The 27,842-nt window shown below is 41.8% G+C and overlaps 1 protein-coding gene across 2 annotated transcripts in view; it reads right to left on the bottom strand.

Moving 5' to 3' along the window:
* Positions 1–23,024, bottom strand: part of ptprbl (protein tyrosine phosphatase receptor type B, like) — a 42,122-nt gene extending 19,098 nt beyond the window's left edge. Inside the window, exons 1-12 of one of the 2 annotated variants that reach the window (XM_033635364.2) lie at positions 22,870–23,024; positions 18,495–18,896; positions 11,638–13,673; positions 9,073–9,337; positions 5,630–5,941; positions 4,702–4,965; positions 4,347–4,610; positions 3,988–4,263; positions 3,564–3,830; positions 2,711–2,977; positions 496–759; positions 8–271 (exon numbers count right to left, since the gene is read on the bottom strand). In XM_033635364.2, coding sequence (XP_033491255.2) covers positions 8–271; positions 496–759; positions 2,711–2,977; positions 3,564–3,830; positions 3,988–4,263; positions 4,347–4,610; positions 4,702–4,965; positions 5,630–5,941; positions 9,073–9,337; positions 11,638–13,673; positions 18,495–18,896; positions 22,870–22,921 — 4,933 coding nt within the window. In that variant the 5' untranslated portion in view covers positions 22,922–23,024. Of the gene's footprint in view, positions 1–7; positions 272–495; positions 760–2,710; positions 2,978–3,563; positions 3,831–3,987; positions 4,264–4,346; positions 4,611–4,701; positions 4,966–5,629; positions 5,942–9,072; positions 9,338–10,854; positions 11,216–11,637; positions 13,674–18,494; positions 18,897–22,869 lie in introns of those variants that run through there. The other variant, XM_033635366.2, reaches the window with a different exon arrangement.
* Between the last annotated feature and the right edge of the window lie 4,818 nt (positions 23,025–27,842).

Genomic DNA, 27,842 nt, shown 5'->3' with positions numbered 1-27,842 from the left:
CACTCACAGGTCCTGCCGTGGGTGGAGGCGCTGGTTTCATACTTCCCGCTCCAGGTGCTCACCAGCACCGTGTAGAGTCTGCCGGGCACCAGGCCGGTAAACACACACTCGTTCTGCGTCTTTAGAACCGTCTTGTTTTGCAGGAACATGTTGTTGTGTTTGATGAACACCTGGTAGAAGTCAAAGTCTCCAGCGGCATGACGCCAGTACACCTTCAGGTAGTCGTCACGAGCGGAGTGGGTTGCTGTCGGGTTCTGGACCTGCGACGGCTCTGAGAGAGGAAGGCGTTAAAGCAAACCATTAAATAATCGATAAAGTTTGTAATGTTGTGTCATGCGCACATCCAGCCAGCACGGGGTTAATGAAACACCACATGTTCATATAAAGCTACACTACTGTTTTGTTCACTGTTATCTTCAAAGTCAGTTTGACCCTCAGTGGCAGCTGTACACAGACCGACCTGCAGTCAGCAGATACAGTAAGTGATGTACATACGTGTTCTCTCCTGGATGAAGGTGTGGTTCAGGTAGGTACCGCTGCGGGAGGTGATGGAGATGTTGTAGAGACGTCCGGACACCAGAGAGTTAAACACACACTCTGGACTGGATTTAGAGACAGAGACAGTGTGAAGTGTCTTCTGGTGGTCACTCAGCGTCACCAGATAACTGTCCACGTCACCTGGAGCCGCACGCCACGACACACTCAGGAAGTCCATGCGACCGTTGTTACTGACTGTGACCTCACCCACTGCAGCTGGGACTGAGGGGAGACAGGAGGGGAGACAGAGAGTTTTATTATTATTTACATTTTAGATTTCAAAACTGGATCTTGTTCACAGATGAAAGGTAATCAATATTTTATTTAAAAAAAAACACCTGAAGTGTCTCATCTATGAAGGCAGGACTTGTACCAGAATATTTCTACACTGTGGTGTCACTACCTTTTCTGAAGTAAAATATCTGAGCAGCTTTCTTTTCCCTCCTCTGTTCTTTATGGTATTTTATGGTTTTGCGTTTTCTGTGAAGTTACTAATTCTGGTTTTGATGAAAGTCATGTTCATTTATTTATTTATTTATTTATGGTAGGCCTACCAAGAGTAAAGAAACACTGAGTAACATGAACAGGTAAATCTTCTTGTTCTTTTAGAGTCAGATGTTTCATCTCAACTGGTTAGTTTAACTTAGCAAAAAGACTGAAAACAGGGGGAAACGGCTAGGTTAGCATTAAGACACGAAACAGGGAAACTGCTAGCTCAGCTTAGCAAAAAGAATGTAAAAAGGGGAACAGCTAGCTTATCATGAAGACTGGAAACAGGGGTAAACAACTAACTTAGCATAAAGACTGGGAACAAAAAAAAAACAGCTATCCTAGCTTAGCATAAAGACTGGAAACAGGGAAACTGCTAGCTTAGCTTAGCATAAAGACTGGAAACAGGGAAACTGCTAGCTCAAGTTAGAATAAAGACTGGAAATGGGGAAACAGCTAGTTTAGCATGAAGATTGGAAACACGGAACCAGCTAGCTTAGCTTAGCTTAGCATAAAGACTGGGAACAGCTAGCTTAGCTCAGTATAAAGACAGGAACTAGAGGTAAACAGCTAGTCTGGCTCTGCAAACAAGTGCAGTTCCCGAAATGTTAAACTATGTCTTTAGAGATCAAGACTTTGTTCTTCCGAAATGAAGAGTAAAACAAGAAATAAATATTAACATCCTCTTTTAATAAAATGTTTAAGAACTTCTTAATTTTTCTTTATACAAAAAATCTCTTTGATCCCACTGATTATTTTTTGATGAAATTTTATTTTTTGGACCTGCTTCTTTTACTGCAGGTATAGATGAGTGTATGTCTTTATTATATTATCACAGGTGGAAAAAGAAGAAGAAGAGGACAGAGTAACAGTGATGTGAAATAAAATGTAAAATAAACCAGTTTCACAATCATCAGAGATAAAGATGACATTCCTCTGAAGAATAAATCACACAGAATCTAAAAATGTTAATATCCAGTGTTGGTCCTGCTCTTCAACTAAATATCATTTATCCTCAGTTTGATTTTAATAGCGTTTACTACAAAGTTTTAGGATGAATCATTTCAGTCTAATAAAAACTCTCTCATGCCCTCACATTTTATTTTATTTTGGTTTCTTTCATCTTTAAAGGTCCTCCATGACTGAGAAAATATTTTCCAGCAGTAAAATGTTAAGCGTTCGTCTTGTAATTTAACAATGAAGCTCGTCCTCGTCCTAACAGGAAGTCTCTAACGGACGGGAAGTCTCTGACTGACGGGAAGTCTCTGACTGATGGACCTTCACAGGTTTTTTTGTGTTGCTGTCGACACTTCCTGAACATTCCAGACAAATTCCTGCTTTTCAATAATATCCTGCACACACACACAAACGCACGCACTCTCTCTCTCACACACACACACACACACGGGGGGGGGGGTCTCAGATCAACATTATATTATTATTATTATATTATTATTATTATAACGGTGTCAGATCAACATTAAACACAAGGCCATTGTGTTGTTGTGATTATATGTTGTTATATAATGTGTTGAACAAACAACAAAGATAAATAACTCAATGTCTTTTTAATCTGCAGACAGCAGTGAACCTGAGGAGTCTAATCTGGGGATAAATTATGTAAATAATGTATGGTGTATGTTGTCCTCCCAGCTGTCCCCAGATGTGTCCCCCTCAGTCTTACCGGTGCGGCCCTCTGCCACAGCCTGTCTGGAGATCTGTCCGGCTCTGATGGTGGTTAACACCACCTTGTAGAGAGCTCCGGGTCTCAGAGTGTGGAAGGTGATGCTGGTGGCATCAGCCTCCACGCTCTCGTTCTTGATGACACTGCTGTCATGGACCAGCAGGACACGGTACGAGTCCAGGTCTCCGGAGGCTCGCTCCCACTGCGTCTGCAGGCTGTCGGTGCTGCCGAGGTTAGAGACCTGCAGCGTGGTGACTTGAGCCGGACCTGACAGGAACCACAGAGAGACTTAATGAACTGACAGAAGAGATGTCATGTAAATATTTTACGGGGTGTGTTGTCGTATCCTCCTGAGACTCAAACCTTTGTTTGGTATGTTTTTTAATTTCTCCTAGTTATTTGGGATCAGTAGGACCTGATAAGCATAAAAAATAAACATTGTCATTCTGTAATTAAGTCCCAATGTCCTCAAACGAGCACTTACTGATTAATAGCATTTTTAGCTTGTTTGCTAAAATTGGTCAAATTTGTTGCCGTATCAAACTACAAACATTATTAATCACAAATAAACAAGTTTCAACCATAAAATGTGATCAGGTTTTGGACCTTGTCACTTTTGTGTCGGGATTGGCTGCAGACTGACTTGGCAGAGATGGCTGCCATCTTGTTTTTACATGGATTAGTGTATTGAGCTCCTACTACCACTAGATGCCACTGTCCCTGAACGAGGACAACAGGTCTAAGTTAAGCAGAATGAAGTATAAGGTCAAGTAAACCCAAAATGTGACGACGACACAGGGTCTCAGGACGATATGGCAGAAAAAAACATATAATGTGAATAACTCAGACGTACTGGTCCGTGCGGTCACAGAGGCAGAGCTGGTCAGATTGCCAGAGTTGGTTGTCACGGTGACGGTGTACAGGCGTCCTGAGGTGAGGATGTTAAAGGTGCAGTCTCTAGCGTCCCAGGGGAGAATCCTCTGAGCCACGACGGTGGCGGGGTCCGCCTCTATGACGACTACAGTGAAGTCGTCCCACTCACCGACTGGTCGACTCCACTTGACACTCAGAGTGGTGTCATCAGTGTGACGGATGAGCAGCTGCTGCACGGGACGAGGGGCTGCAGCAACAAATCAAATAATAATAAACTAAATATGTTGTTGTTTTTTTAATCTTTATGTTTTTTTTTCTTTGACGTTCTAAACATGTGGCGGTCAGACTCTGTGACAAACACACTCTTAACATGACAGTGACAGAAGGTGAGGATGTGAACTGACCCAGTCGTCCTTCGCAGCGCACCGTGTTACTCAGACTGCCACTGTGAACCGTGACCTCTGCCCCGTAGAGTCGACCCGGCACCAGGCCGAGGCCGAAGGTGGAGAAGGCGTGCTGTCTGCTAGGTTTACTGATGGTCCGGTTCACCAGAACCTCTGAGCTGTTCCTCAGCAGGATGCTGTAGTTCTCCCAGTCTCCTCTGGGGGGTGTCCAGCTGAGCATCAGTGTCCTGCCATTACCCAGAGGCGTCATGGAGAGAGACGACACCGGCTGAGGGACTGACACACGATGGGGAACTGTCATTAAAACACAGACCACAGACTGATACACCTGTCAGCTCATGTTGATCCTGAACACGTACCTGTCCTCCCACTAGTCCTGGTCTCTGAGCTCCGTCCTCCAGCCATGGTCTTTACACACAGCTGGTAGCTGCGACCGGGGGTCAGACCCTCAAACACCACCTGAGTGATGTTGGCAGGCAGGAGGCGCTCCTGTGGCGTCCACCCCACAGCGGTCAGGGTCACCAGGTAGGCGTCCACACCTCCTTCAGGTGACAGCCAGGAGGCCTGCAGACTGTCTGAGCTGCCATTGTTGTCCAGCTGCAGATCTGAGACCAGTGCTGGGACTGAAAGGGTTAAAGAAAGATACAGATTATAAACTTAACTTTATTCTATCTCATGTCTTACAAAGCTGCTTCTGCATCCCTTAATATCCACCTGTGACAGCCTGTATGGAGGCAGAGCTCTGCAGGCCGACAGCCTCCGTTACCACGGTGACGTTGTACAGAGTTCCTGGCTGCAGGCTGTCCAGCTCAGCGGAGGTCACTGAGTTTGGCAGAGTGATGTTCTTCAACAGAACGGCTTCCTGATCTGTCAGCAGAACCCTGAACTGCTCAGCTCTGCCCGGACCGACCTGCCAGGAGACACTGAGGCTGTCTGCGGACAAGGACGCCACCTGGAGGCTGCGGACAGGGGACGGAGCTGCAGGACAGAGACAGGAATACAGTTTATGATGAGTCATAGAGGGATGTGTCTGTGTGTCTGCAGATGTTCGAACGCAGCAACAACTGTTCATGTGATTAAAATAGAAGATAATAAAACTGATCTACATGCAGAGGAGAGATACGTTTTTTAATTTAAAATGTAGATTGACACAATCATAAACATTAAAAAAAAAACACAATCTGAAGAGTAACAGTGTTGATGTTATGTATTGTGTTGCATGACGTTGAGTAATGGCCAGAAAACATTAATATGTTGACCTTTGACCTATTGGATATGAAATGTCATCACTTTGGTATTTGATTTGTGCCAAATTTGAGAAAACTCCCTCAAGACCTCCTCAGATATCACGTTCACAAGAATGAGACAGTTGTAAGATCACACTGACCTTTGACCTTTGAGCACCAATATCTAATCAGTTCACTGCTGAGTCACAGTGGATGTCGGTGCCAAATCTTTAAAAATTCCCTCAAGGTGTTCTTGAGATATCGCATTTACAAAAACGGGACATACAGACCGACGGACAACCGAGGCAACATTAATGCCTCCAGGCGCAGCTATCACCAAGGTGGAGGCACTATGAATGACAGTGTTCAGGTGTGAGAGGAGCATGATGGGTACTGTGGTGAGGACTGTGTCTCACCTGTAGCTGCTGTCCTCTGAACAGGTGGAGCACTCTTGTTCCCGGCTGTAGCCACCACGCTGATGGTGTACAGAGTCCCAGGGACCAGGGAGATGAAACCAGACTGGGGAGCTGCAGAATCCATGATTCTGGTCCTGCGGGTGGATCTGGAGCTGGAGTCTGCCAGAGTCACATCATACCAGTCCACATGACCAGCAGAACGAGACCAGGACACCCGCAAACCTGGAGCACCTCTGTGAACCACAGACTGGCTTCTGTACTCAGGCTGAAGCTTGTCCAGCTGGACGTCCAACCAGGCTGGACCGACCGGCTCTGAGTGAGGACAGAGGACAGGGTCAGAGGACAGAGGTCATCGATCCATCTTTATAATCTCTTAAACCAACAGAGAGATTTCATACACATCTAAGATCATCATGAAGTCTGAGTGACACATGTAAAAAGTAAGGAATCCCACACTCTGTGCATCACCTGAACTCACCATATAAACACCACAGGGCTACAGTCAAATTATTATTTATTTAGATTATATTAGATAATCACATTTCAGCAATTATAATTCCATAACTCATTCATCATATTTAATCCCTGCAAATAGGGATTAAAGGCAGAATAATTAATAATAATAATAATAATAATTCTTATCTATCCAATAATCAGTGCAATAATTTAACTGTGCGTTATTCTTTTCAGTATCCCAAAATGTATTCTTACCAACACCACACTTGAATGTATATTTAAATTGTACAAAATATTGTACATATTATTTCTTTTTCACACATATATATAGTAGTACACTGCAGCATAATACACATATTTTTATATCTTTACAAATTTTTCATACTATTATACAAACGTTTATATTTTTACATAATTCTTATTTTTATACTTCTTATTTCTACTTTCTTATAAACCTCTATATTTCCCCCTGGGGATGTTTTTCTGATTCAAAAAATTGTCAAAAAACAAAAAGAAATAAAAAATAAAAACAAGAAAAAGAGGCATCCTGTGATTTATCTGAAACACTTTTACTTGACTTGGATGTTAAAGGTCATGAGGTGAAAGAGAACTCATGAGGAAAAAACACTGATCCACTCAGAAAATCTCACTACACACACACACACACACACACATACACACACACACTATATCATTATATAATGATAATCAATAATCCAGAGTACAAACAGGTGACATGAACTCTTCTGTAAAATCTCACACTTCACTGAAGTTGTTGTCACACTGAAACTGAACTCCGTTCTTGTGTGTGTGTGTGTGTGTGTGTGTGTGTGTGTGTGTATCCTGTGTTTGTCCCGCAGCTGAAGGCCAACAGCAGCAGAAGATGGCTGAAGGTCGATAAGATTGTTTTAAAGAATGAGACGTTTTCATCGAGCTGGACAGGAAACAGAAAAAAAACAGAGAGGGTGGGGCCGGATGAGGAGAACGACCCCCCCCCCCCCCCCCACCAATGCTGAACTGTGACCTGTTCTTAATAATGCTTCCTCCCTGAGGAGACTTCACTGCTTCCTGTTGGCAGCTCAGTGACACCCTGAGGACAAAATGTCCGACTCTTAACGCCACAAATTCAAACGCCTCGAGAAACATTTTGTTCCAAAGTGAGAAGTGAAATCAGAGGCGGAGGAAGTGTTTACATATTTACATCCTAAAAATACTCGCCTACATGTAAAAGTCCTGCATTAAAAAACCTTGCTGATGTGAAAGTATCTAAGTATAGTCAGCAGATTAAAGTTAAAGTCAGCATGTTGCAGTAAACTGTTCCATACTGTCAGTGTTTTTTTTTTGGATTAATATTACTGCTGCATTATTGTGTATGTGTCATTTTCCTGATGTAGATGTTTAAGTGACGATGCATTTACAGATTGCAGTTATCATCTGATCTGACATCTGTCTGACAGCCACATCACCTCTGTGCAATCTGTGTGTGAAGAGGAGGAGGAGGTCTGTGAGCTGAGATGAAGAGCACTGACTAGCTGAGGTCTCATTTACAAAACAGTGTGTAGGATCCATACAAGAAATGTACGCACAGAAAAAAGCTAAAAACGGTGTGCGACCAAGAAATATTCGACAGTTTCTACAATCAGGCTTCCACCTCACCATCTGCATCGCAAATTTCCTGTCACCAGAATCTTCATAAGCATGGGTCAAAGTCTCTCACATCAAGTCTGTTTTTATAGATCACAACTTTTGCATGGGAAGTGACGTACGCCACTTTCAGGCCTCGTTTTGTGCATACGCAATGTTTGTAAATAAGACCCCAGGTCAGGGTTTATACTGTAAAACTTAAAAATACAAGCCCAGTCCCTTTTAATAGCCCGCTGTGGCGACACATTTTGGCCTGTCTTAATTAGAGGCCTGGTCTGGTTGCTAAGCAGTTCCTTTTTATAGAAGTTCTTCGGATGTATAGAGCCAAGTTGTTGCCTACCCACCTGAGCTAATGTTACTTAGCTGCTTAGATTGTACATACAAATATAACTGTTTAAACTTTTGTCAGTATGGAGATGCTACACATCATTGGCTCAGTAAAGATTCTCCACAATTCAACTGTTCAGTTTATTTTACCGGAACAATGAGCACCAGAGATTTACTGGCACTATGAAAACAAAGGTGACTCCTTTCCTCTGAGGCGACCATAAATTAGTAAGTTATTTATATTCCTTTAGTCCGTAAGTTTCCACTGATGAAAAGAATCAAAAGGGTTTCTCATAAAGATTAATCCAAGTTGTGAGTATTGTTTTAACAGGATAAGGTGGTGTTGGGTCTGTATGACGGGTGCCGTAATCCTCGAGTGCTGTAACTCTCTCTCTGATGCCTTGTCTGTTGGAGTGAGATTAAATGAAAGACGGACAGTTTGAGTCTGATCGTTTAAAAATAATAAAGTCATGAACCTGTTTTATTAAAGCCTAAGTCAGTGGTTCCCAACTGGTGGGTTGCGGTCCAAAAGTGGAACACTGGTCCATTCTAAATGGACCGTAATTGACTTGCAGACCTTTTCCTGAAGTGCCGTTTGCTGCTGTGTGAGTGACTAATGGACAGCTACTGGACAGAGACGGCAAAGTAGCTCAATGACATGACCAAATGCAAGTATGACACCAAAAAAGCCTTTACCAGGAAAAAAAATGGTAGAAACTTCAGGAAGAGCAACTGAGGAGGGATCCCTCTTCCAGAACGGACAGACGTGCAATAGATGTTGTACAGAACAGATCAACATAATAGATGTACAGTGATCCATGTGATGATATGATGCATTAAGAGAGACAGAGACAGAGAGAGAAAGGGAGACGGAGACAACTAATGACTAAGGAGAAATCTGCTCGATCCGTTGGGAACCGATGGCCTAAGTTTCAGTTCATGTTGAAGGAACAAAGTTTACAGAAGCAGAAACTTGATGTCTAATAATGCAAATATACATGTGAGCTCTGTCTGACCTGTGCGCACAGACGCATCGCTCCTCTCTCCATCAGTCCTGGAGATGACCGTTAAACCGTACAGAGTCCCAGGATCCAGTCCCGTGATGTGACAGGTGAAGCTGCTGCTGTTCTCTCCATCCGGGTCACAGTGAGCAGGCTGAGGCTGGGATGCGTTGTCAGTGGACAGGCTGAAGTCACAGGACAGGCCGGCGGTGATGAACGTCACCACGACAGAATTAGAAGTCGAGCTGATGTCCGTGAAGTTTACAGAGCAGAGGGAGGCCTGAAACAGGAAGTGACATCATCACATGTGAGACTGGGTGATTGTAACTGACTCATTGTGTTAGTATTACTAAGTAGGGCTGCCCCCTAATAGTCGAACCATACCGTAGTCGACCAGGAAGGTCATTAGTCAGCAAGATTTCATTGGTTGCTTAGTCGCAGAAAAAACAACAAACATGAAACTCTATTAGGAGTTGTGCCTTGTCAAAATAAATCTAAACCTATATGACTGGACCATTCAGGAATTTAATCTGAAAGGACAGACACAGGAAGTGTCCACACTCAGCAGTCAGACAGGAGTCAGGTTAATTTCCAGGGCTGGTACCTGCGGTTATTCCACAGGCTAGTTAATAACATGTCGGGCAGGAAATCCAAAGTGTGGGATCATTTTGAGAAGGTGAAGGACGAACCCAAGGTGATATGTAAACTCATCTTCATTGGTCGACTACAAACATGACGTATCATCTGAAACATGGAAGTAGCTACATGCCCATTAGCCCACAGCGTCATTAACAGGCGGCTCGCTCAGTGTGTGACATGGACTTGTAGATAAAATATAGGCCTATATTAATGAAGGTTCATTAGTATGCTTTTGTATTTCTCTGTATTGTAGCACAGTGTTAACAATGTTACTGATACTATTCTTTCTCACACCTTCAACTCAAACCATTGTGTTGCCCCGCCCAAAATATATCTTTTAATTATTAAATTAATATCACAAACATGCAGGCGACTAGTCGACTAATGGCCCTAAATGACGACTATTGGTCAACTAGGAAAATTATAAGTCGGGACCAATTGAGGTTACTCTGGAGAATGCAAATTGGATGGTATTTGTCATTGTTTTGTATTGTTTCAGTAATAATAATAAACATACATTTGGATAAAGCGAGCATATTTGTCCACTCCCATGTTGATAAGAAGGTAAATTAGAACGCATAAAAAAATTTGCAATTAATCGCGAGTCAACTATGGACAATCACGCGATTAATCATGATTAAATATTTTAATCAATTGACAGTCCTAAAATTAATATAAAAACATTAGAAAAATATGTGTTATTAAACAAAGAAAATCAATGAACTCAAAGTAATAGACAAACTCGGGGGGGCAGCATGATGATCATTAATCAATGACGTCACGTTAGCTCCTCTGCAGCACTCCAGTGATTACATCATCATGTGAACACGAACAATCGGAGCAGCATCTGAAATTTGTTTCCTTATTACATCATTTCATATTTAATGAGTTAAAGGTTGCATTAACATCTGCACAATAACTAGAATTATCATTATAATCATTGTGTTTTAATTATGAGAGATTTAAGTGCATCTCAGCAAACATGATCTTCAGGTGTTTCGAGGAAACAGAGACAGAGTCTATAGACAGCAGGATTCATGTTACATGACATTATATTCTGCCTCTCAGGGCCCCCTGTGGCCCTTCAGGCCCCTGGTGCCCCACACATCAGCCTGTTCTGCTCTGACAGACTCCAAACACACAGATCTGGTGACTCACCCCGTTTACACTCCAAAATAAAAGTATCCAACACGTGGTGGCGCATGAGAACATCGCGGCCTCTGATTTAAATCCGTCCGGTCAGTTAATGAAACATGAAGACGTTTCATCCCCACAGGAGCTGACATACCGACAAGTTTCACTTAGAAAACTGCGCCTCTGGACCAGACTCCAACCACATCTACACCTTCATCCTCACAGCCTGCAGCTTCTCCTCGACTGATGGGGTTTGGTTTTATTAACAAAAAGATCTGGAGTTTTTCTTTTTTATAAATCACGCATCGTCCTGCAGATTTTCCTCACATTCATCACACAGTGTGGACCCTTCTCTCTTCATCCATCAGTGAACTCTCAGAGGCAGCAGGCCAGTCCGGCTCCCTGCAGACCCGCACCCCGCCCTGCCTTCCTTCCTGCCCGCCTCGGACTTTCTCTGACGACCTTTAGCATCAAACTGAGCTCCATCAATCACAACGCAACTATTGTTATAGTTATCCAATCAGGAGGCGGCCTCAGATCCTGTGCCACAAAGAGGCTCCAATAATAGAAACATCTGGAGGAATAATCTCAGCAAAGATATTTAATAAACTTATATTTTATAGGAGAGGCAGTGTGAACTGACCTGATGCGGCTTTGTAGGATTTAACTCTTGGTTCCTGATGTACAGTCTTACACACACTCAGGGTGTAAAAACACAGTGACATCAGGTCCTGATTCAAATATCTACACCTTTAAAATGAAACATTTAGCAAACAGATTCAAATGTAAAGCAACAGCAACACTCACAGGTGAAGAGGTGGTTGATCCTGAAGTCGTAGGTGCAGGTGTAGTTGGAGGAGGAGGAGCAGCTGTGGTTGTTCTGGCTGTTGTTGTAGCAACAGGTGTCATACTGGTTGTGGTTGTGGGTTGAGTGGTCTTGATGGTTGTTGTCATGGCTGCACTTTCTGTTGTTGTAGGTGTGGTAGTGGGCGTGGTTGTCGTCGTAGGAGTGTTTGTTGGACTTGTAGGTGGGACTGTTAGAGTTGAGGTGGTGAGCCATCCAGGAGGCACTGCCCCGGCTGTTGGAGACATCGTGGTGCTCACTGAGAGTGTTGTATGAACTGTAGAGAGCGTTGGCAGTGTCGAGGTGACTGTGGACGGAGTCTGGGAAATGGTGGATGGAGGTGGAGGGGTGGATGGTGGCTGTGTCTCCATGATGGATGTAGAGGTCTTATCTGTTGTTGAAGGTATGCGAGCAGTTGTAGGAAGAGGGGTAGTTGTAGGTGGAGGGATAGTTGTAGGAGGGGTTATCGTTGTAGGAGGAGGTGTGGTCATAGGAGGAGATGTAGTGCTGGTGGATGCAGGTGAAAGGTTGTTGTTAGTAGTTGTACAAGTTGTGTCAGAAACAGCAGATGAACCAACGTTAGCACCAGAGGTCACCTCAGAGGTGGTGGTGACCTCTGTGGTGACATCAGCAGTGACCTCAGAGGTGACGCCAAAAACTGTGGAGGACACCAGTGTCACAGCTGCAGTTTCAGACTCAGGATCATTTCTAATAGAGGAGGAGGACATGGTGGAGGAGGAAGAGGAGGAAGAAGAAGACATAGTGGAGGAGGAGGAGAAGGAGGAGGAGGAGGAGGAGGAGGAGGAGGAAGAAGAGGACGTGGTGGAGGAGGAGGAAGGGGAAGACACCAGAGTCACAACTGCAGTTTTTGACCCAGGACCATTTCCAATGGAGGAGGAGGAGGAGGAGGAGGAGGAAGAAGAGGACATGGTGGAGGAGGAGGACGTGGTGGAGGAGGAGGAAGGGGAAGACACCAGAGTCACAACTGCAGTTTTTGACCCAGGACCATTTCCAATAGAGGAGGAGGAGGAGGAGGAGGAGGAGGAGGAGGAGGAGGAGGAGGAAGGGGAAGACACCACAGTCACAACTGTAGTTTTTGACGCAGGACCATTTCCAATAGAGGAGGAGGAGGAGGAGGAGGAGGAGGAGGAGGAAGGGGAAGACACCACAGTCACAACTGCAGTTTTTGACGCAGGACCATTTCCAATAGAGGAGGAGGAGGAGGAGGAGGAGGAGGAGGAGGAAGGGGAAGACACCACAGTCACAACTGTAGTTTTTGACCCAGGACCATTTCCAATAGAGGAGGAGGAGGAGGAGGAGGAGGAGGAGGAGGAAGGGGAAGACACCAGAGTCACAACTGCAGTTTTTGACCCAGGACCATTTCCAATAGAGGAGGAGGAGGAGGAGGAGGAGGAGGAGAAAGGGGAAGACACAACAGTCACAACTGCAGTTTTTGACCCAGGACCATTTCCAATAGAGGAGGAGGAGGACATTGTGGAGGTGGAGGAGGAGGAGGAGGAGGAGGAGGAGGAGGACATGGTGGAAAAGGAAGAGGAGGAGGAGGCAGTGGAAACTTCTCGGTGTTCTGATATTGTCTCTGCTTCAGTCCTGAGCTGAATCACTGTATCTGGCGAGCTCTCTGATTCATGTGAGGATCGGTCTGTGGTGGACGCAGCTGGACTGGAGGAGACAACATGGCTGCCGTTTAGAGCTGACAGCTCCGTGACCGCAGTCGAAACGTCAGGACTGAAGTCTGTAGTGACGGACCTCCTGGTTCGAGGGTTGGTGATGTCGTTCTTGTGCGTTGAAGCTCTGTCGGTTATTGAACTGTGGGCTTGTGAGGCCGTGACTTGTCTGGTGGTGCGGTGGGTTTTTACCGTGTCTGATACTCGGTCATTAGTGAGGGTCACTGCAGGACCTGTGATGGTGTAGACGGTGCTGGAGTGTCCCAGGGGTTTATGTGTGGAGGAATAAAAGATGGTGGAGACAGAAGTAGTGTCTGAAAAACAAGGAGTAAAGATTGTGAGTGAAATGATTATAAAAACATAAACAAAAATATTTACAGAGCAACTTAACTTCATTTTATCATCACACATTTTTACGCATATGAACCCGACACACACATCTCTAAATTTCTCTTTAACCTCCTGCAGCCCTATGAGGACACTAAGGTTTACGTCAGCTCTACGCAGACCCTACACTGTAGCCTACGCTGTTGTGAGCATTTATACTTGTGCGGTGTGTCTGTGTCACTGTACAGTTACACCTCCAAAACACTGGTTGGCGGTGGAGGTTTCTGTGAAGTGCTGTAAAGTTTAGCTGATTGAAAACACACATTAAACACACATTAAACATGGCTTAATAGAGACCTTTTCAAACACAAGTACACAAATCAACTTCACTATAACTCGTAGCATTCACAGACAAACACTTGTCTTTATCTGGACATATTTTCCCCACAAATACAACATGCTAATGTTTTTAGCACAAGTCTATGGCATTTTACATTGTATAAATTAGCCTAGCAGCTAGCAGACTTTTCTTCATCTCATATGAAGCCAGGGACAACAGCAACATTTAACAAAGGTAATGTTACAAAATTCGGCTCCATTCCAACTCATAAGGTTCACAGACAAAGTAACTATCTTATATTTAACATGTTTTCCAGACAAATACAACATGCTAACATTATTAGCACAAGCCTATGGCATTTTACATTGTATAAATTAGCCTAGCGACGAGCAATGATTTCCTCTTCTCATATGAAGTCAGGATAAATCACACAAGACTTGAAATGCTATTTTGTGGAGGCTTTATTGTCTTCATTATTTATTGTTTCTTATCTGTGAAACAAAAGTAAATAAAAGCTTTGTTTCCACTGAGGGAAATGGTTTCAGCTTACAAAAATTGACTATGTTGAATTGTCTGTGTTGCCGTGACATGTAGTTACATTTCTGGGGAGGTGCATGTCAGGCTACGGCTTAGTACGGCGTAGGCTCCACATCAACGCAGAGCCTAAGCTGTAGATGCAATGCCGAATTGACACAGAGGTATAAATCCCGCATTATACTTAATCTGCTCAACTTAGATCTGATGTCCGAAATAAGAAAACCATGGTGCAGATGGGTTTTCCTTTTTAAGGACATACATAGCAAATGGCATCGTTTTAATACTAATAATATTCTCTGTTTTTATTATTCATCTTTGAATACAGATATATTTCCAAGGTGGCAATCTGAGACAATGAAATGCAAATGCCTGCTCTCTCCAGGGGCCCCAGTGCAATCACACTGCCTGCACTGTCTATATTTAACCCCCTGGTCACCATCACTAAATTCTTGACTCAGAGATGAGACAAACTGCACGCTGCTTCCTGACCAATCACAGTCTGCGGTCTCTCAGGAAGGGGTTGCCAGGGACCAACATCCACAAATACAAATAAACAATGTAAACAAATAATAGCATATGAAGTTGTGTGTTTGATGCTGGCTGTGTTCAGAAAAGCCTAAAAGAAAAAAGACAAACGATGGTCACCTTTTCTCTGTTCCACCCAGAGCTACTCAGCGGTACGTAGTACGAGCACTTCTACATTTTACTGTTTGGTGCACTGTGACTTTTTCTTTTCACCAGCTGCTGGTGCTCTTGGGCTCTCTGGGCCACTCATAATGTCCCTAAATTAACTGCATTACCCAGGGGGCTTGGGGCCACTATGTGGTGCACCTCCTTGATTCACCTGTTAGCCAACTAATGTAATGTTAGCATCAGCAAAACTACCTGCAGCTTTCACCACCGCAAGTGATGGTTCACCCGCCACCAGTGAACCAATTTATGAAACGACTTCAGGTCCCATTATGGTTCACTACAGGGGATAAAACCGTCAACTGTCTAATAACAGTTAGCAATATTTAAATTATTTTCCCACTGTTAATGTCTGTCGGCCTCAGACTGCGTCCACACTGGTAAGCTTCATTTTAAAATGACACACACAAGCATTTTAGATCCATTACGGAAATAATCTCCATGCTAAAAATCCCTCAACAACAAACAAACTGTAGCAGCATACAGTATGTGCAAATTTGCAAATTTCTTTTCCTTCTTCTCTTTCTTCTTCTTCTTTTGTTCTGTGCCCAGGATGGCTGTTGCTTTTCATTTTCTCTTACTCTAGCGCTCTCCAAATACACTCCACTCCATCATAACCATCAACGCTCATGCATGTTCTGACTGTGATGAATTTAGGAGTCATTTTTTTCAGAGTGATTCTCAACTGATGATTTCAGCACTACTAAAGTGCAGATGTAGATGAGAAAGGTATGCAGGTGTTCAGTATGTGAGTGCCACCAAGTTTCTTCTTCTTATTTGTCAGCCTGGCTGAGACTCCGACAGGAAGTACAGAGCTGCTGACGTTCTTCCTATTCTTCTGAGTGAACCAGCAGACAGCAGCAACAAACAATGTGAGGAGGGAAGTCTTGGACTCACACTCACTTCCTGTTTAACAGGTATCACACCAGGTAAACTTCAGGAACACACTTCATTGTTTCGCAGAACCTTGACAGGAAGTGATGTCACGACCTCAGCTCTCCAAACAAGATTTATTAAAAAATGGATTAAACTTAAACTTTAATGACTCTCTGTCATCTCAGCAGCAGTGGAAGAACTACTCAAATCTTTTACAGCAAGAGCGAGTCAGTCCCTGTCGACTTTCGTGTTAAAATGACTAACTCTACAGCAGAAACAAACAGTTTCAGTCTGATCTCTGTAATTCATGACTTGTCATTCGTGATTTTAAATGAGACTTGTAAAGAGCATCCCATCTTATTCGACAGCAAATATTCTCTAAACATAACCTTGAAATGAAATAGCTCCGTGGAAGTACACAAATGGCAACGAACTTGCCAACACAAGACCCAATGCCTCCTTGGACCAGAGTACTGCCAAGAGCCCAGCTGAGAAGACCCCACTCTCAGCAGATTCAGGAGAGATGGACATTCCTGGTGTGAAATCAGATGTCCTTTTCTCACTTAAAGTGGACATTTCAATGGGGACAAAGTCAGAGCTTAAAAGCGACCTCACTTAAGATTTCAACTCTCAAGAATGAGTTGACAGTTACACATAATTAGAGGTAAGGATGTTGAGTGACTCGCTGTCTACAAGACATCACTACAGTTTACAGCCTCTTTTACACTGCCTTTTCAAGGCGGGAATATCACACCATTATTCTGCCTCACCATTCTGTGTAAAAGGTACAATCGCAGGATGGGAGGACGGAGTTGTGCACTTTCAAGCCAAGTAGAGGTAGTGACAGTGCCAAATTAACGCCTGTGTAAAATGGACGGCTAGCAGGATGGGGCCATGGACGGGACCAGTCTGAAGTGTTGATGACGGATAATGTGTGCAGCCAACTGCCAGGTGATTTACAAAACAGCTGGCCAACACATTCTCACTTTGACCTCGTAACATTTCGATGTTTGGTCATAGACCTCCCACGTCTACATACGATGTACAAGGTACCCTGGATGCATTGGTTGTTGAAGTCCTGGGACACCAGCTCAAGTTCTGCCTGTTACATGCATTGTCTCAGGAAATTTAACATTTACATACAGTCTCTTTCAAAATAAAAGCACTACATCAGTACAACACTGCGAATTGAAGTTTTTTTTTTTTTTCCCTCCAACAACTAACACATGTGGTTAGTTTTAGGAAAAAAGAACAGGGTCTGGCTTTTTAATCTTACAGGATGAGAACACCACTCTCCCGGGTGAAAGTTGGTGTATGTTGAACCCATCCTCCACCCCTCCCACCTGCCCGACTTGGACTGTCACTGCCTTAACTTTCCTTCATGTCACTGTGCATATCCCCCTGACACCGCCAAGCACTATCAAACTACAACAGCGACCGCTGTGTATCGTGTCGATGTTAAAGGACGGCTTTTTTCGTCAGTGTCTGATGCTGCAAGTCACCGCCCAAGCGTTAGATTTCGACAACTTCAGAGTGTGACCGTCTTGAGCTGGCAGCAGTTAGCAGTTTGCAGCTAACTCAAAGAAGAAGATTAGAAACCAAAAATGTCAACAAACTGGGAAAACAACGAGGTCTGGGAGCTCCTTACCCTCCGAGCAGAAGACGAGATTAGCCGCCATCTAACAGGGACAATAACTCATTTTTATTGACCTGTTATGCCATTGTTATTGTTTAGAAAGCACTGCTGCCGCCATTGTTTGGTTCTGCGTAAAAAGTATGGCAGTCAAATGGATGCATTAATTTCAATTAATTAATCACAAAAAAAAAATAATGCGTTAAGAAAATTAACATTGATTAATCACGTTCCGTGGTGCCCTTTGACCAGGTGCGTCATTGAAGGCCACAGTGGCTTTGTCACATGATGGAGGCAGCCGAGACGATGCTGCTTGGCCCCATGAATGAAACATCTAAAAAAACGTCCAGATGGAACTGTTGATAGGAGCACTGTTCTCTGCAAATTCTGCAGTCAGGAATTTTCGTACCATCGGAGTACCTCAAGCCTGAAATATCACCTAAACGGCAAGCATTTAGCAGAATCTGTAAGTCCGAGCTAGCACAGCCTCTGATGCTAGCACTAGCAGACAGCCTTGTCGAGCCACACTCGACCTACCTGTGACCGACTAACTAACTCCCTTACAAAATGGAATGCAGGCCAGTTTCAATGGTAGAGGACAGGGGGACAATTGTGTCCAAAATCAATGATCATTTGTGACATCACACTGGGTGTGGCTACAGGTGCAACACCTGTGACCTCACCCTGGTGTTGAGTTAAAGTTAAGGGCAGGTGTGTCGTGGTTCCTCTCACCTGTTTGGGGACATAAAGACGTCATCAGCTCATTCCCTCCTGAGTCAACTTCATACTTCCTCCACTTTGAAGCCTGCAGGTTTTCTCCAATCGTGACGCGTGATCCCATTTTCCTCAGGTACATGTGAGTGTCAGCCAATCCAAATGCTCTGGTGGTGTTGTAGCACCTCCACGCTGGCGCTGTGCTGCAGTCGCTCAGTTTAGCAAGGCGGGCATGGCGCGGCAGCTGGGAGCTGGGGTCGGCCCAGAGACACCGGGAGGACTGAGTGTGAAGCAGCCTGGCTCCGCTCAGCCACGCCCACTGCTGGCCGGGGTTAGTGGCATCACAGTGTCCCAGGAAGACCACGTGATTTCGGGTGAAGAGACACAACCTCTTTGGGGTCAGCACGATGAGGAAACCAGCTGAGGAGAGACGAGTTCATATCAGTTCATCAAAAGATCATTTCATAATAATAATAATAAAGTGTCAGTGTAACTAAGACGTGCAGACAGTTTTGCTTTAATGTTTCAGATGATACTTTCTGACTTTGGCCTCCACCTAAACACAGAAGAGGTGATTGGATTTTTGTTTGAGGAGCAGCTACTTGTTGTACATCTAATTTCTGCTGAAGAACAGGGAAAGTTCTTCAGCAGAAAGCAGTTGTACAACAAGTCACATCTGTTGGTGACGTCTTTGGATCATTCAGAGTGATCAGGATGATGGATGGATCATCTTTAGGAGCGCACACTGACTTGATTCACCTCTATCATATCGGATGGCATCAAAAGTTTCTGTCTAGATGTATAGGTTCTCTATTCGACTATGGATTCATCACCCTCATTAAATCAAACCATCTCTACAGGGTCTAATCGCCAAAGACTTTCCACATTCTTATTCATACGTTCACATGTTAATAAATATTCTTTTACCATAAAAACGAGTCTCTACTGATTGAAATAGCAAAAACCTCTCTATACTGATGTCACTTTTAGCTCAGTCATACCTACATGTAAGTTAAGTCATGGCTGACGGTGAATTTTTGCATAGTATTTACAATATTTCTACATTTTCCGTTGTAAGATTATTGTTTAAAGCTCATGCCACTGACATTTCACTGTCTCACAGTCCGAAACACTTCTGGTCCTGTTTCATCTCATATGATATGAAGTACTTCATTCATGGTTCTGGTGATTCATTTTTTTCCATAACCACGTATCCCACTGGGGGTCGTGGGGGGCTGGAGCCTATCCCAGCTGACATTAGGCGAGAGGCAGGCTACACCCTGGACAGGTCGCCAGACTATCACAGGGTTAGGTTCTTAGTCACTCATAATTAACACCCCCGCCTCGTTCACATGAAGGTGCTTGTGGCTGGATAGGAAAACCCAGAGTTGACTCAGCCGGTTATCCAGACGACCAGTGTTAGGGTTAGTCAGACCAGATAACAAGAAGATATCCTGGGTAAGTTGGACTGGCTTCGTAATACAGGCCTAAAGTAAGGGGGAAAATATGTTTGTTTGTTGTAATGTCTATCTTGTTTTATATATATTATATTTTATTCCCATATTTTAACTTCTACACATTTCATGTTTGCAACTGAGATTTTCATTTTGACCTGCGTGTGTTACTTTTTATAGATTTCAGATAAAAATGATCTGTTGGAGGAGCCTGAGAACAAAGAATTGCCAATTGACTGCTTCACTGTACGTCACTTCCCACGCAAAGATGTGATCTATAAAAACAGACTTGATGGGAGAAACTCTGACCCATGCTTACAAACATTTTGGAGACGGGAAATTGATGACACAGATGGTGAGGTGGAAGCCTGATTGTAGAAACTGACAAATATTCATTGGCACACGCCATTTTTGTTTTTCTCTGTATGCACATTTTTAGTGTGGATCCTACACACTGTTTTATAAATGAGACCCCAGGTTAGACTCTCATCGCTCTGATGGATGTTTATCACAAGCTCTGTCGCATTAAAATCAGCTTTAAAACAAGCAGTCAGATGTTTTTATGAACAACAAAAGACTCATAAATGAATGAATTAAAATGTTGGACTTATCTGTTTGTAAGATCAGCACTGTGGCGTAACAGTAGGAGAAAATGTCAGATTTCCCCTTTCATGCAAGAATTATGATGACTTCAGTCAAGATTTTTTTTTCCTAAGTGTTTTTATTCCTCTTTAGGCATTAAGAAAAGGAAGTTAAATTATGATAAATATGCATTTTTCTAGGAGTTTTCCTTATGTCCACTCAGATGGACAGTGTGCACTCGAGTTTAACTGAAGAAACCTAAACCCATGAATACATGGATATTTTAAGTGAAACTATAAAATACATTCTTAATGCTGTTACACAAGTGTGTTCACATGACATTTTAACATACTCTCTACTCCTCCCTTCTGTCCTTCCCTTCCTCACTCAACAGTAATAGTATTAACTGTAGTTGAAGTGCAGCCAGTTTAGTGGACAGATGATAAATTGTAATTTTCTCTCAACATAAAATCAGTCACTTGAATTTTCTACACCTGTGTTACTCCTTAGATGTTACTTAATATTACCAACTTCTGTTTACCTGCAAGGGTCTCCTTTTGTAGAAGGATTGTCAAGATATTCCTGAGCTACACAACATTTCTTGCATTCTGTCGGCCATTTTGGTTTTGAGAGATTTGTATGGCACACCTGGCCAGTGGGTGACGAGGTGTGGCGTCATGCACCAGGGTCCCCTGTAGTGACTTATATGCAAGTATTGCATCAAAACTCATTCATGCACATTGTGTGAAATCCTCTTCATGTCATCTTCAACAGTCACAAAACTTTCCTGATAAAACTGGTTCAAGTTCAGTAGATATTTAATAGTGACTATAGGCCAATAATAATAATTAATCTTCTACACAGTCATGTTTCAACACTTTCAACAAACAGAAATATGTTGGAGCACAGTTAGCAGGTTTCATGTCACGTCCGGTTGCAAACAAAAACAGCTCAACGTGTGACTTTGATTTCTCTGTGAAGCTGAAGGTTCTTTTGTTAGCAGTCATCACAGCACATACGTGTTATGGTTGATAGCTGTTAGCGTCATCTAATTTATTCCTAATCTTGAAAGAAGAGGACATTGAATTATGGTTATGATTATGATTGTTATGATTTTATTTATCACATTTATTATTATTTATCACAACTTAAAGGACAAGTTCACCATTTTTCCAGTCATGGTCAGGCATTCATGTGAACACAGCAATATTATTATTATCACTAAATATTGTATATTACTTATCATCTCCATTTTCTACATTTAATAATCAATAATAAGTGATGGCGTATTATTATAGATGAAACCAACCAGCAGTTTATAAAGTCATTAAAATTAATTGAACTGATACACACATTAATGCATCTATAATAATAATCCAATATTATGATATATTATCATGCATAATGGGTACTTTTAGTACTTCAAGTATATTTTAATTCTAATATAGATAATTATATAGAACTTTAACTTGTAACAGAGTACTTACACACTTTGGTGTGATAACTTTTACTAGAGTAAGCGAGGAAATGATGTAAAAGTACTTCTTACAATAAAACCCTCATTTAGTTAATTCATTTATATATTATTAATATTGTCAGTTTTGATTTCATGTTCACATTCAGAAAACACAGGCATCATTATTATTATTATTACTATTATTATTAATAACAATAATACTGTGTGATTATTTAGTTTATACAGGGTATCAATAAAACATTTGTTGGGTAGTAGCTGTACCGTGTGTACAAGAATAAGAATTAAAAAATAGCAACACTTTAGAAATGACCCTGCATTGAGTTTTTAATACGTTTTTTTCCGGGTACAGTGTTAGATTATTACTGTATATTATTACTAAAGATGCAGTAAAAGACTCAGTACTGAAGTACTATATTATGATTTATTAATAATATAAAAAGTTTGTAAAATGGTATATTTTTATTATTCTTATTCTTAGTCTTATTATGGTTTTAACATTTTGTGGATGCCTTTTAATGAAACATCTTTTGGCTGCTGGCTGCTGTTTGGACTTCTTCAATATGTTCTGTGTATTTTAAGAACTTACAGAGTCTTTTAGTTTTTGCTCCTTCAAAGGTTTAATTTGTTTCCTGGACTTCTTCTTGTGTACCCAGTAAGACCACAACAAAGTATTAGTATATAGTGTATAACTAACCTGGAGCTTCTCACAGAATCTGAATTCAAAAACCTTCATGAAAGAAGTTTGAGGACGTTCATAGTCAGTCACACAGATCACATCCCATGCAGTACATGTTAGAGTGTCAAAGAGTTCTTTATCTATCCTGATCCTGATTCTGACACCGAACCACCACCACCAACACAATATCAGTGCAGTACTCACACAAGCAGCTGGATCTCAGGAGAATGAATAAAAGCAGAATCAGGGCGTTCATGTTTCTTCGTGCGTCCTCCAGCTTCAGATGAGCAGAATAGAAGAGCTGAAGGGAAGTGCGTCTTTGTGAGGAGGAAAAAGTCAGCGAGCAGCGCTTCCTTCTATTCAACTGCTGTGGAGGTTTGGTGGTGAACAAGTCGTCGGAAATACCAGAGTGCATCCCACATGTGCAGTTGTTCTAATAAACCTGCAGAAGAAGAAAACACCCAGCAGGGAAAGCTCCCACAAACACTATCAGTTATCTAACTTTAGACAACAACAACAACAACAACAATAACAATAACAATACACAAAGAGCTCATGTGTTGTTTTTATTAAGCTTTAACAACATTCAACACAGATCTAATGATTTCCTGTTTAAAGTCTAATCATCTGCATAAAGTCTGACAACAATAATTTAATATGTAGAATTATTTCACATTCAGAGCAGACAGAGCAGTAAAAACATGGCAGTTTGTTTTCTGGATCATATTTTCAGCAGATTGCTAGAGAAACAAGGAAATGTTTAGAATGTCAGGAGTGCCAGAATAAGTGACAATAAATACAAAAATATTGCAAACTTTTTTCCTGTCCATTATTCTGTACATATTCCACAAAGTCTGGAGATTACTAAGGCCAAGATATCCCTTAGGAAAGTCACATTAAAGTTAACCTCTTGCTGGGGCAGCAGCTAAAAATTCAAAATGTTTGTAATATAAAAAAATAGCCAGGCGTCTGCAGTGATGCAGGCACTGCATCGGACTATCATGGTGAAGAGGGAGCTGAGCTGGAAGGCAACTTTTGATTTACTGGTCCATCTACGTCCCAACCCTCACCTATGGTCATGAGCTCTGGGTAATGACTGAAAGAATGAGATTGCGGGTACAAGTGGCCGAAATGAGTTTCCTCCGTGGGGTGACTGGGCTCAGCCTTAGAGATAGGGTGAGGAGCTCGGACATCCGGAGGGAGCTCGGAGTAGAGCTGCTGCTCCTTCGTGTCAAAAGGGGTCAGTTGAGGTGGTTCGGGCATCTGATCAGGATCTTCCTGGGCGCCTCCTGTTAGAGGTGTTCCAGGCATGTCCCACTGGTAGGAGGACCCGGGGCAGACCCAGAACACGCTGGAGGGATTACATATCTCATCTGGCCTGGGAACACCTCGGGGTCCCCCAGGAGGAGCTGGAAAGTGTTGCTGGGGAGAGGGACGTCTGGGGTGCTTTGCTTGGCCTGCTGCCGCCACAACCCAGCTTAGGATAAGTGGATGATGACAGATAAAAAAATGATATCATATCATAGCATATCATATCATATAAGACAAGTTGAGTACTTCTTTATCACATCATGTGTAAAATTACTAAGTGATGAAAATACCATTAAATATAATAAAATAAACTTTGTGGAGAAATTGACTTTTACATGAAAACATTAACATGATCAGTGAGTGAGGAAACATAACCTGTAATATAGACAACTATGTTACTGACCGTGTCCATTATGTTAGCCTTTGTTAACCCTTTGTTATCATCTAAAAGAAAAAGGGTACGTCTTTCTATTCTTTGTTTTTCGTATATATGCCTTTTTTTATTTTAAAGACTGAAATAACATTTTCTAATGACACATGTTCTTATTGTGTAATTTTTTAACAATCTTTAGTCTTTGGGGGGGTTGAAGTGTTTGAGTTCAGTTTCTTTAGATCTTCACCAGCTGCTCTAACATCAGCCTGAGGTCCACATGATGGATTTATATTACCTTGATAAAAAAAATTAAACAAAACAACATGATACACATTGTGAGTGAGTCTTTGGATTTTAAGTTTTGTTTTTGAAAGAGAAACTTTTCAGCATTCAGTCATTATAAAAGACTAAACTCTCTCTTTAGGTTTCATTGTTCTCTGCAGTTTCGTTATTGTCTCAAACTTCACACGCTCACCTTCTTCCTGCTCTTATCTTCAGCCGTAATGCTCCTTTACTACCTCCCCTCCCCCGCTCCTCCTCTCCACTGACATCCTGTCCTGGTCAGGAGGAAGAGGAGAAAAAGAAGGAAGAGGAGGAAGAGGAGGAAGAGGAGGAAGATGTCCTCCACCCTCCACATCCTGACTTTAGCCTTCACACTGAACCAACACACTGACTGATTCTATTTGAAAAGAACAGAATACCTTCAGTGTCTCTGCACAAGTACAACAAGTCAGTTTGCAACTTCCACATCAATTCTGTAATAAATTCAAAAAGTTATGACAATAATATAGTGGCAATGAAGTTAAAACATTAGAAACAGTGATTATCAGGTAACACTGAAACATTAAACTGACGCAAACAGTTCAGAGGTGAAATTCAGTATTAAAACCTGAACAGTGCAAATAGCAGACACAAAGTAAAAACAGTTTATCAGCCCGAGTTCATCACAGTCAGCCGTCACTTCTAATGAAGTCAGCTTGTATCAGACGAGTTACGGGCCAGACAGTAATTAGATTTCATGGAATTCAACTTTATATTTTTATTTCAATTGTAATTAATATAGTTCAATTTCATCAAATTCAAGTCCTTCTCCATAAAGTTAAAGTCTTTTTTTAATAAGTTTGTAGTTTGTTTAATCCGTTCATAGTTTGTTTAATAAGTTTCTAGTTTGTTTTTCAGTATGTAGTTTGTTTAATTATAGTTTGTGTAATCAGTTTGTAGTTTTTTTCATCAGTTTGTAGTTTGTTTGATTACAGTTTGTTTAATCAGTTTGTAGGGTTGTTTTAAAATCAGTTTGTAGTTTGTTTAATTATAGTTTGTTTAATCAGTTTGTAGGGTTGTTTTAAAATCAGTTTGTAGTTTGTTTAATTATAGTTTGTTTAATCAGTTTGTAGTATGTTGAATAAGTTTTTCCAGAAGTTTGTAGTTTGTTTAATAATAGTTTGTTTAATCCATTTGTAGTTTGTTTAATTATAGTTTGTTAATCAGTTTTTAGTTTTTTTAATCACTTTGTAGTTGGTGGTTTATTTAATTAGTTTGTATAGTCCTGATACATGTGTGATTATACTGAGCTTTGTTTTAAATTGATTTTAATATCAACTGTTAGCCAAAAAAAAAGACTGAAAAACAGGACCTTCGTTAGCTACGTCTGATCACAAGACTCAAACTGAATCTGCTGATTTATTTAATTTTATTTTATGTTATTTATTTATTTATTGTTACAGTTTTCAGTGGTGATCTAGAATGAAAATCTACAGAAATTCTGCTGCTGCAGAATTCATGTGGGCCTGCTGCTGGTCACACATTGTTAATGATCAAAGAACAGACATGATACAGAAACTAGGAGCACAGACCTCCCCCAAGGCCAACAGTCCCTATGCCTTCTGTGATATACAAATCTGCAACAGCAACCACTGTATATGTCTGGATATATTTACAAAAGTGGAACCTCAGCTGTGCAATGATTATGTACTTCTTCTAAACTGGAAATATTTCATGTACTTAAAAGGTAGAGTCTGTGATTCTGGAGAGAGACTGTTGATATTTGAACTCAACAACCCCCCCCCCCTCCCATCATTTACATCATTTACACAACTTTCACTGCCTTTGTCTCTATCATCCATGACCTCTCCCCTGTCCCGTGCACGACCACCAACACACCATGTTGCTGATTGGCTGGAATATTGTTGTGTGTTTTGGTTCAAACTGCTTTGTTTGTTTCCAGTTACAGGGACAAAGACTGCACACAGAATGGACAGCCGGTGGACTGTGAAGAAATATTCACTGGATTCTGGAGTAAAACCACTCACTGCACCTTTAACATAAATTTGTGAAAACCAGAAAACACTTTATTACCATGTCAGTATGTACAAATATCAAAACTTGGACTGAAGTAACATCATGAACACAGTAGCTTGTTATCAACAACAGTCTGGTCACAAGGGAGACATTTTTACATTGAGTCAGATTTAATGTATTGTCTTTGGTGGAGTTTATTGCAGTTTCATTATATGTTTATGTTTCCACAGCCACACCTCTATGAAAACATTGTTACAGAGCAGCTTCATGTGTCGTCTGCCTCAGAGGATTACTGTTACCTGTCAGTGTGGACTGTGATATGGAGTGCGTGTTTGGTCTCTACTGAACTTTACTACCATCTACTGGATTCTAACATCGATGGCATTTATTCCACCAAATCTCACAATGCTAACCAAAGTAAAAACTATTTTGATCTGTTCCAAAATTTACTGGGTCCCTCTCTTCAGCCCCTGCTACATACAAGTTTCATGAAAATAGGGTCAGTATTTTTTTTCTGCTGACAAACAAACACACAAACAAACAAACTGAACTGAAAACTGAATTTTAACATCACTGCATAATGACTACATTCACCTTTGATACTTAAAGTACATTTTGCTAATAATAACTTCAGTACGTTTTCATTAAGTAACACTTTGAGGTGTGTGTATTGTGTGCAGTGTATCGTGTCAGGTCCTCACTTGTGTGTTTAATCTCTGATGAAAAGTGTTGTGTTGAAGGAAGTTCCACCCTCAGCAGGAAGTCGTGCTGTTTAACCTTGACAAACCCAGAGTATACACACATGTATACACATTTTTGCTACATTGTGAGGACTCCCGACTAGGAGGGGACACATGGGGACACACACGTGACGCAATTATGATTGTGATTATTATGAATACTGTCTATAAGAGGCTCTTACCTGCTTATTTTTAAGCTAGCATAACCATGTCATCATTGTTTACCATATTCAATGGTCTAAAAATGACACCGGGCTGCTACAGTATAACCATTCAGACCTCTACACACATCAAACTGGTGGGATATAACTCAGATACTCATCACAGCCTCTTTTCAACCTACTTTTTATCTTTAACACACATTGCAGTGCAAATGCTGTTGTGTTATCTTAATTACCAAACTATGTGATCATGTACAAGGTTGCAGATTCATCAGCGTATCTGTCCTGCTGCCT

Source organism: Epinephelus lanceolatus, chromosome 5 (assembly GCF_041903045.1).
Source record: "Epinephelus lanceolatus isolate andai-2023 chromosome 5, ASM4190304v1, whole genome shotgun sequence".
Classification (NCBI taxonomy): Eukaryota; Metazoa; Chordata; class Actinopteri; order Perciformes; family Serranidae; genus Epinephelus; species Epinephelus lanceolatus.
Note: the sequence above shows the minus strand (reverse complement) of the source record. Positions and strands in the feature narration are given on the sequence as shown.